This window comes from Panicum virgatum, chromosome 9N (genome assembly GCF_016808335.1).
Source record: "Panicum virgatum strain AP13 chromosome 9N, P.virgatum_v5, whole genome shotgun sequence".
Classification (NCBI taxonomy): Eukaryota; Viridiplantae; Streptophyta; class Magnoliopsida; order Poales; family Poaceae; genus Panicum; species Panicum virgatum.
In genome coordinates this window covers 1,373,378-1,389,813 of record NC_053153.1, presented here as the reverse complement: position 1 = coordinate 1,389,813, position 16,436 = coordinate 1,373,378, and the positions used below count along the sequence as shown (strand labels likewise).

At 49.1% G+C, this 16,436-nt stretch overlaps 3 protein-coding genes across 3 annotated transcripts; 2 read left to right on the top strand and 1 right to left on the bottom strand.

The window, feature by feature from the left end:
* Positions 1 to 302: 302 nt before the first annotated feature.
* LOC120692271 (protein DETOXIFICATION 54-like) lies at positions 303 to 3,949 on the top strand. The gene is made up of 3 exons (XM_039975540.1): positions 303 to 1,463; positions 2,443 to 3,782; positions 3,886 to 3,949. The coding sequence occupies exons 1-2, from the start codon at positions 321 to 323 to the stop codon at positions 2,989 to 2,991; spliced, it is 1,692 nt and encodes a 563-aa protein (XP_039831474.1). The 5' UTR covers positions 303 to 320; the 3' UTR covers positions 2,992 to 3,782; positions 3,886 to 3,949.
* Positions 3,392 to 8,029, top strand: LOC120693236. The gene is made up of 5 exons (XM_039976646.1): positions 3,392 to 3,556; positions 4,611 to 5,274; positions 5,401 to 5,468; positions 5,798 to 5,853; positions 6,940 to 8,029. The coding sequence occupies exons 1-5, from the start codon at positions 3,392 to 3,394 to the stop codon at positions 6,986 to 6,988; spliced, it is 1,002 nt and encodes a 333-aa protein (XP_039832580.1). The 3' UTR covers positions 6,989 to 8,029.
* A 7,128-nt stretch (positions 8,030 to 15,157) lies between these two features.
* LOC120691355 lies at positions 15,158 to 15,977 on the bottom strand. Its single transcript, XM_039974400.1, has one exon. The coding sequence runs from the start codon at positions 15,709 to 15,711 to the stop codon at positions 15,319 to 15,321; it is 393 nt and encodes a 130-aa protein (XP_039830334.1). The 5' UTR covers positions 15,712 to 15,977; the 3' UTR covers positions 15,158 to 15,318.
* Positions 15,978 to 16,436: the final 459 nt, after the last annotated feature.

The following is a 16,436-nucleotide window of genomic DNA, read 5'->3' as shown; positions in this document are numbered from 1 at the left end:
GCAAGTTTCCTTCTTCTTTTTTTTCTTTTTTGAGCGATGGTTTTGTGCTACTCACGAGTCCACGACCCGAAAGGGAGCTACCGTTGGATTGGAACTGGAAGTTCCCCAACAGTAGCACAGTATCTCTACAGCCGCAATACCGTCAGCAAGAGTCATCAATTAACATGCCGAAACGGCAGCGCCTTCATGTCATGGTAACCTCTACTACTACTACAGTACTACTACAGCATTCCAGCCATAGTAATTAATCAAAAAAATACTTAAGGATATTAAAAGCAGCAGCAGGCAGGGGCAGGCTATGGCTAAACAGCCGAGTAGAGATGAGGAGGGACAGCCCGCAGGCAATCACTGCGGTGACGGCGGCGAGGCGACCATATATATCCACCCCCAGGCAGGGAGGCAAAGGCAAGGCAACCAGCCGGGCGCAGAAACAAACCGCCGCCGACGCCTCTGCTGCCTCTTTCACACAGAGCACTAGCAGTGGTGACTGCACCCGTTGGGTTGGCATGGCCATCCCGCTCCAGGGGAAGGACGGCAAGGGCGGCGGCGGCGGCCAGGTGGGGGCGGGCGACGACCAGCCGTCGGTGGCGGCGGAGCTCCGCGCGCTGTGGGGCATGGCGGCGCCGATCACGGCGCTCAACTGCGTGGTGTACCTGCGCGCGCTGGTGTCCGTGCTCTGCCTCGGCCGCCTGGGCCCGCTGGACCTCGCCGGCGGCGCGCTCGCCATCGGGCTCACCAACATCACGGGCCACAGCGTGCTCTTCGGCCTCGCGTCGGGGCTCGAGCCGCTCTGCGCGCAGGCCTTCGGCTCCCGCAACCACGACCTCCTCACCCTCTCCCTCCAGCGCGCCATGCTGCTGCTCTTCCTCGCCGCGCTCCCCATCGCGCTGCTCTGGCTCAACGTCGGCCCCATCCTCGTGGCGCTCGGCCAGGACCCCACCATCTCCGCCCCCGCCGCCGCCTACGCGCGCTTCGCGCTCCCGGACCTCGCCGCCAGCGTCGTGCTCCAGCCGCTCCGGGTGTACCTCCGCTCCCAGGGGATCACCAGGCCCATGGCGGCCTGCTCCGCGATCGCCGTCGCGCTCCACGTCCCGCTCAACGTGCTCCTCGTCTTCGGCCTCGGCTTCGGCGTCCGCGGCGTCGCCGCCGCGCAGGCGCTCACCAACACCAACATGCTGCTCTTCCTGCTCGCCTACATCCACTGGGCGCGCGCCTGCGACGACACGTGGAGGGGGTGGGCGCGCCCCGCCGCGGTCGCCAGCGGCCTGCCCGGGCTCGCCAGGCTCGCCGTGCCCAGCTGCGTCGGCGTCTGCCTCGAGTGGTGGTGGTACGAGGTCGTCACCGTGCTCGCCGGCTACCTGCCCAACCCCGCCGCCGCCGTCGGCGCCGCGGGGGTGCTCATCCAGACCACCAGCCTCATGTACACCGTGCCCATGGCGCTCGCGGCCTGCGTGTCCACCAGGGTAAGCGCACCTTATTAACCCATCCAAAAATCTTCATTTGCGCCAGATTTTTTGGCCAATTCGATGGGGTTTTGGATGGTAATAAGATAGCTAGCTAGTCACTGAGATTGCTTTCACCAGGTTCACATCGCATCACCAATTCACCATTCACCTTGCATTGCATGCACACCCCCAAACTTGATTATGCTGGGCACACGATTTTTATTGTCTATTTTTTTTCTATTTTTCCTATGTCGACTGATCCAAATTCCAATATTCTTTGGAGGCAGTACGCTAACTTTCGATCTGCTTTCAGCGTGTGCATGAACCGAGAAAAGAACATCCGTTGAACACCTGAACTCTGTAGTAGTCCTACACTACATTCTCTACCATTTTCAGATTCGTCTCTCCTCCCTTTTCTTTCTTAAACAATGCATCTTAAAAAGTTGTAGCAGTGCATACAGATCGTAGAGGCCTTTTAGCCTTTTAGGTGTAGGTTGTAGGCAATAGGGATGGCATAGCATGCACCCGCTCAATCTTTTTTTAGCATCATGAAATCAAAATAAATAAAAGTAACAATAAGTATGTGCATGGTGAGTCTGCCCTCCTCCTACTGAGTATTGACATCCCCACCATGAGCGGCAACACAAAAATTGGCCTCCACAGGTGCGGCGCACCGTCCATATTTTGCGTGCCACGCCATGCCCCGCTACCACGTCATAGTCCTTTCGTTCGTGCATCCATGCATAGACACACACGACAACCAAAAAAAAAGGTTGGCGCTCCATGTTCCTCATTTTACCCGGCGGTCCCTTGTTTGGTAGATTCCCAGGTTCCTCATTTTACCCGGCCGCATCCATGGAAGTTACTGTGCGTTTTTACCGATGGAGAAACGACAGAAGAGGCGGTGGAAAGTTTCTTGCACAATTGGCCCTTGGTCTCCTCATGTCACTGTGTGTCTGTGTTACTGATGAATGATGGTGCCTCGGTGCGCGTGCAGGTGGGCAACGAGCTGGGCGCCGGCAAGCCCCGGCGCGCGCGGATGGCGGCGATGGTGGCGCTGTGGTGCGCGCTGGCGATCGGCGCGGTCCACGTGGCGTGGACGGCGGCGCTGAGCCGGCAGTGGGTGGAGCTGTTCACGACGGAGCGGGCGGTGGTGCGGCTGGCGGCGGCGGCGATGCCCATCCTGGGGCTGTGCGAGCTGGGCAACTGCCCGCAGACCACGGGGTGCGGCGTGCTCCGCGGCACGGCGCGGCCGGCCGTGGGCGCCCGCATCAACCTCCTCTCCTTCTACCTGGTGGGCACCCCCGTGGCGGTGTACCTGGCGTTCGGCGCCCGCGCCGGGTTCAGCGGCCTCTGGTTGGGGCTCCTCTCGGCGCAGGCCACCTGCGTGGCGCTCGTGCTCGCCGCCGTCGTGTGGCGCACCGACTGGCAGGTCGAGGCACTCCGCGCCAAGAAGCTGGCGGGCCTGGAGCTCACGACCACCGCCGCCGCCGAGGAGAGCAAGCGCCTCGTCGCCGCCAACGGCGAGCCGGCGGAGGACGTCTAGTCCATTTTCTGCTACTCGCTCTGCGTCGTGTGGTGGCAGACGCTGGGACATCGATCCCAGTCGTCGTCGTAGCTTTAGCTTTAGATTTTAGGGGTAGCTGGTGGAGAGAGCGCTGCGTTGCACTACTAGTATTGATTTGCTACGCGGTGGTGGTGGCCGTCGCCGCTTCGCCACTAGCATGCAGATGCAGCGGATGGGATCGGAAGATGATGCATGGGAGCAAGTGGTTGCCGTGGTGATGGATCGTAATCCGGACCCCTCTTCTGTTTGAGTGGCTTTGCGCAAATAAAGCCGCTTTCTGATATTCCCCTTTTGGGAGGACAGCGCCGTCGCCTTCGTCGCGCGCGGCCTCTCCATCGGCTCCGGTTACGTTTCAGAGCTTGGGTGTCCTCTCGCAAAGATGGCGGCGGCCGGCGGCATGCGGCCCCGCCCGACGGCAAGAGGGGGCTGGTTACGCGTCCACGTCGTCGGGTCCGCTCCCGGCGATGACGACAAGGCCATGCACCGCACGTATGGTCGTGGCGCAAGCAGGCTAGCTGAGTGGATGATCCGGCCCGGGCGCCCGGCACGTACCTGTCAGCAGGCGTGTGTGTGCAGGTTGCTGGTGTGCACGGAGACAGACAACTTCACGATCTGTCAGGTGCTGGTGCCATGACGGACGACGTCTCACAAGATCCACTACAAAATGAAACACACACTGTGCAGGGCGTCACACGGACGGATCAAAAGTCTGGAGATTGTGGATGTCCCTTTCTGCGCATGCCGCCGCGTCCACCAAAGGTTGCAATCAGGTGAGCCGTTGCTCCATCGGGATAATGGATTGATGGGGATTTTTTTCTTTTATTTTTTTTAAAGTTGATTTTTTCCTTCTTTTATAAAAAGCCACTTTTCTAGGGTTGCTGCTGTGCTGCGCGGAAAGTACTCAAGATTTGAGGATAATCATGTACGTGCTATAACTGAAAAAATATATTTTTCTAATGAAAAATGTACGAGGAGCTGGTTGTACGAGTGGAATGAGAATCGATCAGGCAAAGTTCGTGGCATGGTGGGCTATGATGCGCATTTATCGACTTTTTTTTCTCTCTTTTGGTTTGGGAGGGATGCTTGGCATACATACTGTGAGATGCAGCTAACAACATCCGCACCCAAGTCACGTCGACTCTTTTGCTCCTATATAAACTTCTTGGTTTAATCTCTTACGTATTCGACAAAGAAAAATAATCATACCTATATATGTAGGCTATAGCACTCCAGTCAATTTAGAGGTGGACTTCAGCAATCTCCAATTCAGAATATTTCTATATATTATTTACGCACCGCTCCGGCCACAGCCACGCTATCCACGTCGGTAAAAAAAATTTACAGCGTTGGATGGTAAATCAACGTTCAGTATTCATCCCACCGTGTGGTGTTGAGAGAGTTCTACGTCTTTCCCGACGCCTCTGTCTCCTCTTACATCCAGCCCCGCCCGCGTCTTGACCTCCTCCGAGCGAATAGTGGAGGCGGCGGCGGCCACTACGGACGAAGATGGCGCCTGCGACGGCGAGGACGCGGCGGCAGAGCTCATCGGCTGGTTGCTAAATCCGGCTTGTGCAGCCTCCTCCATGGAGGCCGATTAGTGCGGCGTCCAAGCTGGCGCAACCCCTTCCAATCAAAGGGCGTCCTCCGTCGGGCCGCCTCTCCACTGCTACTCCTCGCCATTCGAGCCGTGGGTGAGCGCCGCCGTCCCACCGCCTTTCTCGCGCGCGCGCCGGCTCTACCCCCGCTTGGCCCCCTCGCCTCCCCGCCTCGCGCCGCCGCCGGCCTCGACGCGGTCGTCGCCGCGCATCGTCATCCTCGACAGAGCAGTAGCAGTCACCGGGGCTCCGCACTTCGCGTTCGCTCGACCTTGCCCCCAGCACGGACCTCCGCATCAGCGGGAGCGCCGAGGGGGAGGTCGACGAGCTTTGCCGAGGCGCCGCATCCAGATCCACGAGCGCTGGGCTGCCACGGCCGTAGCCATTGTGGCGTCCGTCGCAACTGCCCCGGCCAACCAGCGTCGTCGCGCAAGCGAGGCCGAGCTCTCCGACCTGGCATCCGCCACGCGCGGCGCCCGCGGCCTCCTTCTTGGTTGCGTTGCGGAAGAAGGCGTTGAAGGAGCAGGCCACGGCAAGGTCCCTGGACAGCTTCAGCTTGCTGATGGATCAGACGACGGGCGGGTCCGCCCGCTCCTCGTCGCCTCGCCACGGACGCCGGCGCCGGCCACCGAGTTCATCCCGTCGGCGTCGACGGACCACGCGGGAGGTCAGTTTCTCCTCCGTATTTCTTCCTTCTTTCATTCCTCTTTCTTGCCCCCAACATTCATGCGCATCGCTAGTACTATTTCCTCTGCTACTTGCTCTCCCTCTGCTCCTCTCCTTCTTCCTGCAGTGAAGACCGCAAACCTCTGTATCGAACGGCCCTGCAACCTCAACCTCATTCAACACAAGCTCTTCCAAGTACACATCTGTAGCGCCTATTCTTTTGCCCTCTCCACTTTTAATTTTGTTTAATCATAGAAGATGTGTTTCATCTCAACATAGCAGTGCTCCCAGCAGAGTTGGTATTTCCCTCTACCCTTCGTTTTTGTTATTCTCTTTCTTGAATCTATCTGTAGATACTGTTTTGTAGTAGGTGTTCTGGCCAACTCAAACATCTGAACTCTATCATAGCACACACTGATTGTGATACATAACATGTACTGGTATCAAACAAAAAATACTTCTCTCATGATTGCATGGTTCTCAATCTCACTGAATCTTTTTTTCGTGGATGCTTTTCTCGGCAGGGATTGCCTGAGCCTAAGCTGCAAGTGTTGAAATTTGACAGGAATCTGCTTAAAAGGTAAGAACGTAGCTTCGATATGTGATTTGATAGTACATATGCTGAATAAAAAAATCTGGCATGTAGCAGTCTGGTGGTGCCAAAATTACAGGAACACACATAGTATCCATACAATGTAGTGGCACTACGTGATAAATCCTTGGAACAAAAAATGTGCATTTGATGAAAGAATTCAAAGGGATAGATACAGTTGACAGATTGTGATGACATTGAAACAAAGCTTATGGATAACACAACATAAGCATTGTTCTGATATAATACATGACCATATCTGATAGATACAGTTGACAGATCGTGATGACATTGAAACAAAGCTTATGGATAACACAATATAAGCATTGTTCTGATATAGTACATGACCATATCTTTCTGTCTCACCCAGGCCTATATAAGCATTGTTCTGATGTATTATGGCATATATAGTATTTTCCTGGGAAGGTCAAGTACACCAAATAAGTTTCTTATATTTCTACCTCTCTTTCCAAACAACATTTCACTATTTTGGTTCAAGTTTGTTTTACCCAAATAAATTTCCTACTTTATGGGGCTACACGTCCTTTATCCACATTGTTATCCAGTGTTGTTCGCTACTTTCTTGGGTCCAAGTAATAGGATGTTTTGTGTGCATGCATGTGTGCCTTGAGTTTGAGTATTCTGCACGGGTTAACAGGAATATCTATTAAGACAGCACCTAGCATTTTTCGATTGATTTTCCCTTGTATTCACCTGTCAAATTTTATCGTGCCGTTGACGCATTCCTATAGCCATTTTTACTCTTCATGAGTACGTCATTGTCATAATGTCATTCTCCTGGTCACAATGGCTCGATTTTGCTAGCTACATCATAAGGCGGCATTGATACTTAAAATTATAACCTCTCTCTCTCTATTTTGTATCGATGCTATTCTGGACGAACATGATTCGAATGGTGAGGTATTGCTCTTTCTTTTGTGGGTCCAAGCTGCTGTCCCTAATTAAGTCCAGGCAAGATTTAAGTCCATAGTACCAATTTCATATTGACATTTCATGTTTCTCCATTATTGTGCGTAATGTATATTCTCAACAATCATCATTTAATTTTTACAGTCTATCTTATGGGATAAACAGGTGTACCGTGACACAATCAAGGCCATAATTCCAATTATATTTCACAGAATGGAAGCAACATGTTCTGCTCATGGCCAAACAGGTTAGTTCTCACAGGCACATAGCAAGCTTATCTTATACATTATATTTTTATGCATAAATGAATTTTGTGATAGTTTCTGCTGATCATGTCAATATCATATTGCGACCTTTTTTTGGCATTAGTATACTACTAGAATTTATCAACTGCTTTGTGACAGAATATAGTGCTATCCTTCCTAAAAGGTCAGATAATCATATACCTATTGAAAATGCTAACAGTTGTATTTTTGTTCCATTACCGAATATAATCGACCTCTTCTACGTGCCAATCACAGAGATTAGCAAATTTTAACTGACTTATGATCAGATCTTTTTTTTGGGCCATTTATGATCATAGTTTCAGTCATTCGCCTCTTATCTTTTCATTTGCAAACTCTTAAAATTACAACTGTGGGGATAATGCCTTTCCATATGTGAGGTTTGTAAAACCTATTTCAACAATGCTCTTTCAATGATACCATACTGTAAGATAAGTGGATCTTCACCAAACAACAATGCTAATAAGGTAATTTCTCTTTCCGATTGTTGTCTAGCTCATCCTCTAGCTGCTGCTATTCCAATAAAGTTCGATAGTAATAGTGTAGAACAAGAATAAACTTAATACCAGGTAAAGAAAAACACGTCAATTTTCGTTCAGATTATGAATCCTCATAAACATTCCCTCTTCATCGATTGTAGTATCATGCAAATTTGTAATATTTAGTTGCTTCAATAGATTAATTTATATGGCGTACTAAACCTCAGGTTAAGTGACAAATTTTGTACTAATAACATGCAGAATGTCATACTGAAATTTCTTTGGCAGATACAGCTTAGTCCCTCTTGTTTGTAATACCTGAAGAAGACTCCAACTTATCTCCTATTTCTATGTCTCTACTTATGTATGTTTACAAAACTATGAGCTTGTATATAACTAGATATCTACATCTGAACTCGCCGGCCTATGAAAATATTATTCATATTATTAAATTGTACTACCCTATCATTATCCTATTGTCTACATAAAATACAAACTGTTCTGCACAAATCATACCAATCTGCAATAATACTTACCATAAAAAAGCTTATTATCTCCCATATATCATGAAAAAGGAAAACGCTCAATGATAGCGCGCCAAGGGCGCGCGCAAAGTACTCGTCCAACTCTAGTGTGTGCCCAACTGTAAACATAATCAATCAACAACGTAGCAAATTAAAGCTACTAGCTAGAGAAGAATCTGCAAGTTGTATACAAATAAGAGAACCTGCATCTGCGCTTTATGGCTGTATCATCAGTATATATATATATATATATATATATATATATATATATATATATATATATATATATATATATATATATATATATATATATATATATATATATATATATATAACTTGTATATAACTTGTATATGGTGATCTTCCTTGTAATCACAAAAGGAAAAAGGCGAATAATAAGGCCCTTGCTTTACAACAGATCTCATTCATGCAGTTTAGTAGTGGAAGTATGGGGTGTCATGGTTTGCTCCTCGACCTATCTCTCTCTTTCTTCCCCCACAACACACACACACACACACACACACCTAAAACTAGCCGCGATAATGCTGTTGATGAAAACGCAGCGCCGCGAGACACATACAGCAACAGCAGAGAGCGTGGTATCCTCAAGTCTGAACTCTCCAATTAAGAGGACACGGAGACACAATGCAAACACACGCCGAGGAAGCGCGAGGAGCTAGCGGCAGTCAAGGATTGTGCTAGCTAGAGCCTATAGTTAGTTGTCCGCACTAACACAATCGATGCGATGATCCTTGCATTATCGGGACATGCTGCTTGCTGCCCAGCGAAAGTCAAACACTGGTCATATCACCTAGTAGTAGTAGTAGGAGTAGTAAAAGATGTGCATGCTGGGATGTCGTCGTCATTCTCTCCGCTTGGACTTGGACTGATGCTGGTTGCTAAATCCAGCAAGCCGCGACCCGCCGGGTGTTTCCGTTTTCCGGCCACCGTCGGCTCGACGCGCGCGATTCACGGCCGGCGGGCGCAAGCCGACGACGCTGCTGCCGATGGTTATCTGCTGCCTGCTGGTTATCTGTGAGGCCGTCAGGGTGCTGCGTATCCTATGCCACCTTTGTTTCGTGGACTCTTGCATCGATTATATATTTATTATTAGCAAGGCGTAATCCGGTTGAAAAGACGCTAGATTTGCCTCTGCCTCCTGTGTTCATCGCGTGAGTCATTTGCTTAATTAATGAAAGATGCCGATCTAGACGGATGCCCGGACCCTGAAAACGGGGAAGAAAGGTACGGTGTTTGTCAATTGAAAAATGTGGAAAGGGGGCGGAGTGAGGCAGTGATGAGCAGCACAGAGCGTGCGAGATCGTCGACAAGATTCGGGGCCACCACGAGTGGCCGTCCGAGTTGTGTGCTCGTCCATATTACTAGCTCACATGAAGAGAAGATGCTCACCATCTATCTAGACATCCTTATCTGTGTGATCGCCAACAGAACAGATCCCTGGAACACAGGGAAAGGGGCATGCAATGCAAGCCTGTCTGGCTTTCACCAGGACCTACAGACAATCCTCTGAAATTTTGACTCGTGTTTGGGAGCATCCTTGACTGCACGTTTGGACAGCAGTGAACGACGAAGCATTCAACAGCAGGCGTGGTGAGCAGAATACACGCACGGTGAGTACAAACAGTACTAGTAGTGTGTTTGTCCTGCTCGGAGTCGGGGACCAACATTTTCTAATGATCCGGGATTAGGATTAGCATTTTGTTCGTAGTACATGCAATGCCTGTCCTCCAGTCGACACCCGTGTTGGTATCCTCAAGTCTGAACTGGATCGCGCCACTAGATCTGGAGAGACGGACAGAAGGAGAAGAGCTTGGTCGAAACATGTCTCCCTGGCGTTCGCCGCTGCCGACCGCTCCGTCCGTTCGTGCCTGCGTGGACAACTAACCGCGTTGGATCTTCATGTCGGCCTGTATTAGCCAGGCCAGCACCGAGCAGGCAGCCGCCGCCGCCGAAACACTGCGCATGTGCCGCCGCCGCACTGTACGTGCACGCCCACACCACAGCAGCTAGCTGCCGGCCAGGTCCAGTACTGTCAAGTCAAGTCTCCGTCGATGCATCGCCCGGTCCCATCTCATCCCGTGCAGCACGACGCTGCCTGCCTGAAGCAGCTCTTGGCCTGGCAGGCAAGACAAGAGAACAGGTCGAATTCACTGACTGCTCGGTCGGTTCTCGATCGATTGCACGCGAACAGCCCTGCAGGCTTGTTAGTTTTGACGCTACGCTGCAAGTGTTATGCATTCATGTGAGCGCCTCCAGCCAACGGCCCACAGGATGGCGCTGCCTCTTGGAATGCAACGCACGAGAAGAGAGAAGAGGCTTGGCTTTTTATATCTATCACATTCAATATTTAATATCAATTCGAATGTTTGGATGTTAAGTAATATAAAACTAATTATATAAATTATAATTAGAGCTCTAGACGAATCTATTAAGTATAATTAATAATGTATGTTTAGCGGATAGTTAATGTAGCAATTAGTAAGCAAATTTTGAACTAATTATACTTAATAGATTCATTTCGTGATTAAGTTACGCTATATGAAATTAATTTGGCAATATTTTATATTTAATACTTTTAATTGGTGTTTAAACGTGCGATATAACAGAACTTACGAGTGAAACAGAAAAAACCAAACTTGACGAAGCTAGATCATTGACCCGTGGTGCCTGCAGCATAAAGACGTCTCACTGCAGGGGTGTAGGGCTATTCATGGCCTTTTTGGAAGTTCAATGAACGGTGATTGATCCTGACATGTTCCGGCCGCCGGCGTAGCATCAGGACCACGTACTACTAGGGCCCTGTTTAGTTTCGTTGCAAAAAAAATTTCAAATGAATCTTACTAATTTAAAGTACTAAATAAAGTTTATTTATTTTTTTTTACACACATGAGTTGTAAATCGCGAGACGAATCTAATCGCTGTTGCAAATCATGAATTAAGTAGGCTCATTAGATTCGTCTCGCGATTTACAGCCCATTCATGCAAAAAATTTTGTAAATAGACTTTATTTAGTACTCCATGCATGTACAGCCCATCAAATATTTGTCATGCTTGTGCCATCTGCGCTCAACTTCGCGTGAGACTATCGGTGTTGTTTCGATCGGGACGTGGACTAAGAAAGGACTGTCAAATTAAATAATTAAGCTAATGCGCCCGATATGTTCAAATAACGGCCATTACGCTTAATTTAGAGTTTTAATTTGACGGTTCCGTCACACTACCCTACCTAATTGCCCTACATTCATGCATGCATCTGCAGCTAGCTAGGTAAGCTTTGGTCCTTTGGACACGATCTTCTGCTAGATTTAATTTCTCTCCATGACTTGACCTCGCCAACACATCCTCGATCACTTTCTTCTGCCGCATGATGTCACACGAGCCCCAAGCTCGATCAATTAGTGATCGAGTTCATGATCGGCACCCCGCGGGGAAAGATAGGGCCAGGTGCATGCGCGCGGAAAGAAGAAAGGGACCAGCCGAGCCGATGGATGCGCATCATCACTCTCAGCAACTGCTTAAAAGTGACTATAATAGCTACTAGCGGGCTCAGTTCGTTGAGCGAGGTCGCTCCCTCGCTCTCGTCGGCATGCACTCGGCAGGTAGCGATCGATCAGCCCCGACCCCGAGGCGATCTCCGATTTAATAATCATCCCTCCTGGAGACGAAAGCTCTCGCTTAGCGCAACAAGCAAAGCGGCGCCCGGCGGGGGTGCACGCACAGTGGCCAGGTGCAATGCAAACAGCGCCGATGGCCACCGGTAGGGTTCGATAAGGCCAGTGCCTACCTTTGCATTGCACGCACAAGCAAGGTAGTGGTGGTGATATGCTCGCGCGCGGATGCGATGAGATGAGACCGTGTGACAAGGCAAGCTCGGGCATGCAGCTGATGACGATGAGTCCCTGTTACCATCAGAGAAAACAACTCATCATCAATTAATAAGAAGCTAGCTAGCTACTGTAGTTATGAGTCCACTATCGCTCGATCTCCTCTTCCCTATAGCTCTCTTGCCAAGCTAAGATACACACACATATATAGTGCAGTTTACACTCCAAGTGGTTGTACATGACACACAGCACACAAGCATATACACTATATATAGATAAAGCATTGACAAGCCGGCAAGGCATGTATAGATACACACATATATACTAGCTAGAACGGAACAATAGCGTGTTTGATTTGTTACTAGCTAGCACCACAGCTTAGTTAATCCATTAATTAATTAGGTACATGATGCCGTACAATGAGTGCACGCATGAAATCACACTGAGTTCAGTTGACATTTCCACTCACGTTGCCAGAGGTAGTGGTGGTTCCGAGCTTGCAACCCTTTTAATTTGTTGCCCATTCTTCTTTCTTTCAGAGCACATACTGCAGGTAGCAGCAGAGGCAGCTCAATTATCGTCTCCACTAACTAGCTCAGAAAAGTGTCAGGACACCTGTCCTCCGGCTACAGGCTCAGAGCAAGTGCACACTGCAGACACACCGCGGAATGCATGCATGCGTGCTTGCTTAGTTTTATCTAGTAGACGCACACGCAGATACCGCCGTTGTTATTAACTTGGGACGGAACTAGCTTTCGATGCCACTAGCAATGCAACGCCAACATTATTTTTGGTGATCGATCGATCGATCGATCAGTTGGATTGGATCGACAGATTAATTTAAAATCCAGTCTAACCGTTGGCACTAATAATTAAGATCCCAATCATGCATGCTTTAACCAACTACTACATACGTACTAGTATTTATTTAATTTTCAGCTAGCATAACCGCCTGCTGACGTGGCTCGAAGATTGAATAATCCAAACTGCAGTTATGCTTTACGCCTAGAGTAATACCAACCTTGGCCATTTCGGTTTACTTGTCACTCCTTTTTTACTGTAGCAACTTTGATCATCCTTTTTTCTCTTAAAAGCTTTTGTAGATACTTAAATAAAAGTATAAAGCACTAACAAAGGTTGCAAAGGTAAATGTTCATAAACATTTTGTAGGAAAAAACGGATGGTCAAATTTGCTACAGAAAAAAGGGAGTTACAAGTAAGCGGAAACGGAGGTTGGTACTCTCAACCTAAGAAATCAACCAAGCGCGTATCATTAGATCATAGTTTTTGTCAGTACGTACGTCTCGTCTGTAGCAGTGACTCCTGACGAGGCCAAAAACTTTGTGTTTTGTGCTACGACGGTCAGCAGAGCAGTGTTTTTGTCAAGTCTGAGGAACACGAACACCGCCGCCGATCGGCCTCATGTTCTCATCCTCATCCCGGGCATAGTGCAGGCCCACTCCAGATGCAGCCCGATAGATTTGGGCTAATGGTTTTCATCGCGGCCCAGGCTGTAGGCTGGCTTTGGGTCGGCCCGGGCCGTCGTTGGCGTCGACGAATGATGCGCCCGCCCTGTAGTGTAGCCAAGCAGCGGCAGGTGGAGGAGCCGGTTGTGTGGGGTGGGTCCGGGCATCGTGGCGAGCCGTGGAGGCAGCAATGGCCGGCAATTTCTCAGAAAGAAAAGGCCGGCAAAATTCTGCAGCATTTGTCTCTTCGCAGTGCTGACATGCGCCGGTTATGGAACCACACAAGTCAATGAGGAAAAAGGGGCAACAAAATTCAAGGAAGAAACTGCCGAGTACTCGTTCAGTTCTTCATTGGCTTTGTTTAGTTGCAAAATTTAAGATTCCAAAACTATCACACTAAAAGAGAATCTTACATGTATGGAGTATTAAATCTAGGCGAAATAAAAAAAATTGTATTGTTTTCTTATAAATTGCGAGACGAATTTAATGAGCCTAATTATACTATGATTAGACACTAAATTGGTACAGTTTTTTTTGCTACAATGCACATGTGCTAATGATTGATTAATTGGTCTTAATAAATTTATATAGTAGCTTACAGACGAGTTCTATAATTAGTTTTGTGATTACTCTATGTTTAATACTTCAAATGTGCAAACTTTTTTTTTACAGTCAACGGGAGAAAGATTCCCCACCTGTTTTCCATTAAAAAGGGCTCTGGAAGCCTGATTATACAGCAATTAGGTGTACTAAGGGGAGTAGAGTTTACTGGGGGAAAGAAGCGCACACCAAGACTCAACTATTGCCGGTGGCGGATCTATGGGGGGCTGGGGGGCTCTAGCCCCCCTACCGCCTAGGACACCATGGAGCCCCTCTAAGAATTTTTTGCGCTATTAATGGAGGAAGGGGGTGCTCAGGATCTCGAGGAAGAAGAAGCTTCAGCCCCCTATACTTTATTCCTGGATCCGCCCCTGTCCATTGCGACATCCGCTCTAGGTAGGCGCCATGCCCACAAGCGTGCATTTTCACGGCAGTTGCGTAAGAGTAGTTGCAGGGAAAGTTCGATGCTGTCGAACACAACCCGATTTCTGTGTTTCCAAAGATTCCATTTCAATTGAAAACTTTACGGATGTAATTACTAAACAATGACCTTGTTTAGTTGCGTCCGTAAACTTTTTGAAATGGATTTTTTGCACATTTGAAGCATTAAACATATACTAATTACAAAACTTGTCTGTATAGTACGAGACGAATTTAATTAAATTATCATTAGAGCGTACGCACTGTAGCAATTACTGTATCAATTTAGTGTCTAATCATAGTCTGATTAGATTCATTAGATTCGTCTCGCAATTTACAAGCAAACTATACAATTTATTTTTTATTTCATCTAAATTTAATATTTCATGTATATAAAATTCTCTTTCGATGATAGATTTGGAATTTTAAATTTTGCAATTAAACAAGGGCAATGTCCTTTTCTCTTTTCTGAGCTGGCAGCGAAGCTCAAGTTGACTCTCTGCCAAAGACCGGGCGAGCTCGACGCGCAGCTGAGCGACGCGTTCGGCGCCGGTGTGAACACGACGTCCACAACGCGGTCATGTCGTGGACAGCCGGCTGCCAAATAATGATGCGCTGTACACGACCACGCGGCTTGAGAGCGAAGCTAAGCCATGGCGGCCCATACGAGCTCATCAGCATTCAATCCGAATTGTTGGATCAATGATGATTGATGGTTAGTACTACTCTAGTGTAGATGAGCAGTGGGGATCACGACGATGCATCAACTGAGAACTAGCAGCTTCGATTGTTCGTTCATACAAACTGCTGCATATACATGTTGCACACGATTTTTTATTACTGTACACACACATGTCTTTTTTTTTGAAGTAAAACACACAACATGTCACACACAGAGTTTTCTTTTACGCGATCTTCTCGCTGTAGAGGAGACAGTAGTCGACGTCGTCCTTGGCCGCGCGTCCCCGGCGCGGCCGCCGCGTGAAGGGCAGCGCCAGCGACGTGGCGAAGCGCGCCGACATGGTCCGCCGGTGCTGCGACGACGGCGGTGGCGTCTCCGACGGCGAGATCGGCGGCGCCGAGGGCACCGTTGGGCTGCGCCGGCACGACGCGGATGAGGCCAGCGCGCTGACGCGGGCGGCGGGAGGGAGCGCCAGCCTCGGAGTCGCCGGAGGGAGCGCTGCCGTCGTGGTGTCGCTGTCGCCGGCTGGTGGCGCCTCCTTCTTGGGGATGCCCGGCTGCACCTCCCACTTGAAGGGGATGGAGCCTGGCCTCTTGAACGATTCGTCCACCGCCATCAACACCTCTCTGCTATGCTCTCAAGTCTGAACTCTGGAGTGGAGCCAAGCTAAACTAATCAGGTGACGGGCATGAGCTGTATAAGTAGCAGTGGATCGTGTGCAGACTTGTTGGCAAATTGGCCCCTGGCTTCTTCACTTATTGATTACAAGCAACAAATTCATACTACCACAAGCCAAGATAATCATTAGCTAGTGTTTACAGCTCAATCAAAACCACCCACCCGGAAATGAAACCCGAAAGCTACTGGCGAGCACTTTTGTTTGCTTCCATGTTTGGGCGGCCAAGCAAGCAACGACCTCAACAATTCCAAATAAAATCAGCTGACAACGGCGGCCGACGTGGACACCGGCCACACAAACGGCCTAACCGCGTGTAAGCAGACGTGCACAAAGAAAAAAAAGGAAAGGATACTGCCATGTTTCTGGGGTTGACTGCGTGGGACTGAACTGCAAAAATTTTAGTACGGGCAGATGAATACAAAATTGTCAGTCGTTGGGTTTGTGCAGCCAGCCAGGATGAAGCTGTGGGGTGGGTCCAGTTGTGCTGCCGTGGTTGTTGCCTTGTGCTCCAAGTGTCGCTTGGTGGCCGGCCATCACTCCCAGTCTAGTTGATAGGAGTAGCTTCGAGTCTTGAGCAGGCCTGCAGAGATCAAGCCGCCAAATCTCTCGAGTGATCGGAGATTTGTCTGGCTCAACAGAGAATACATCCAACCGCATGCAAA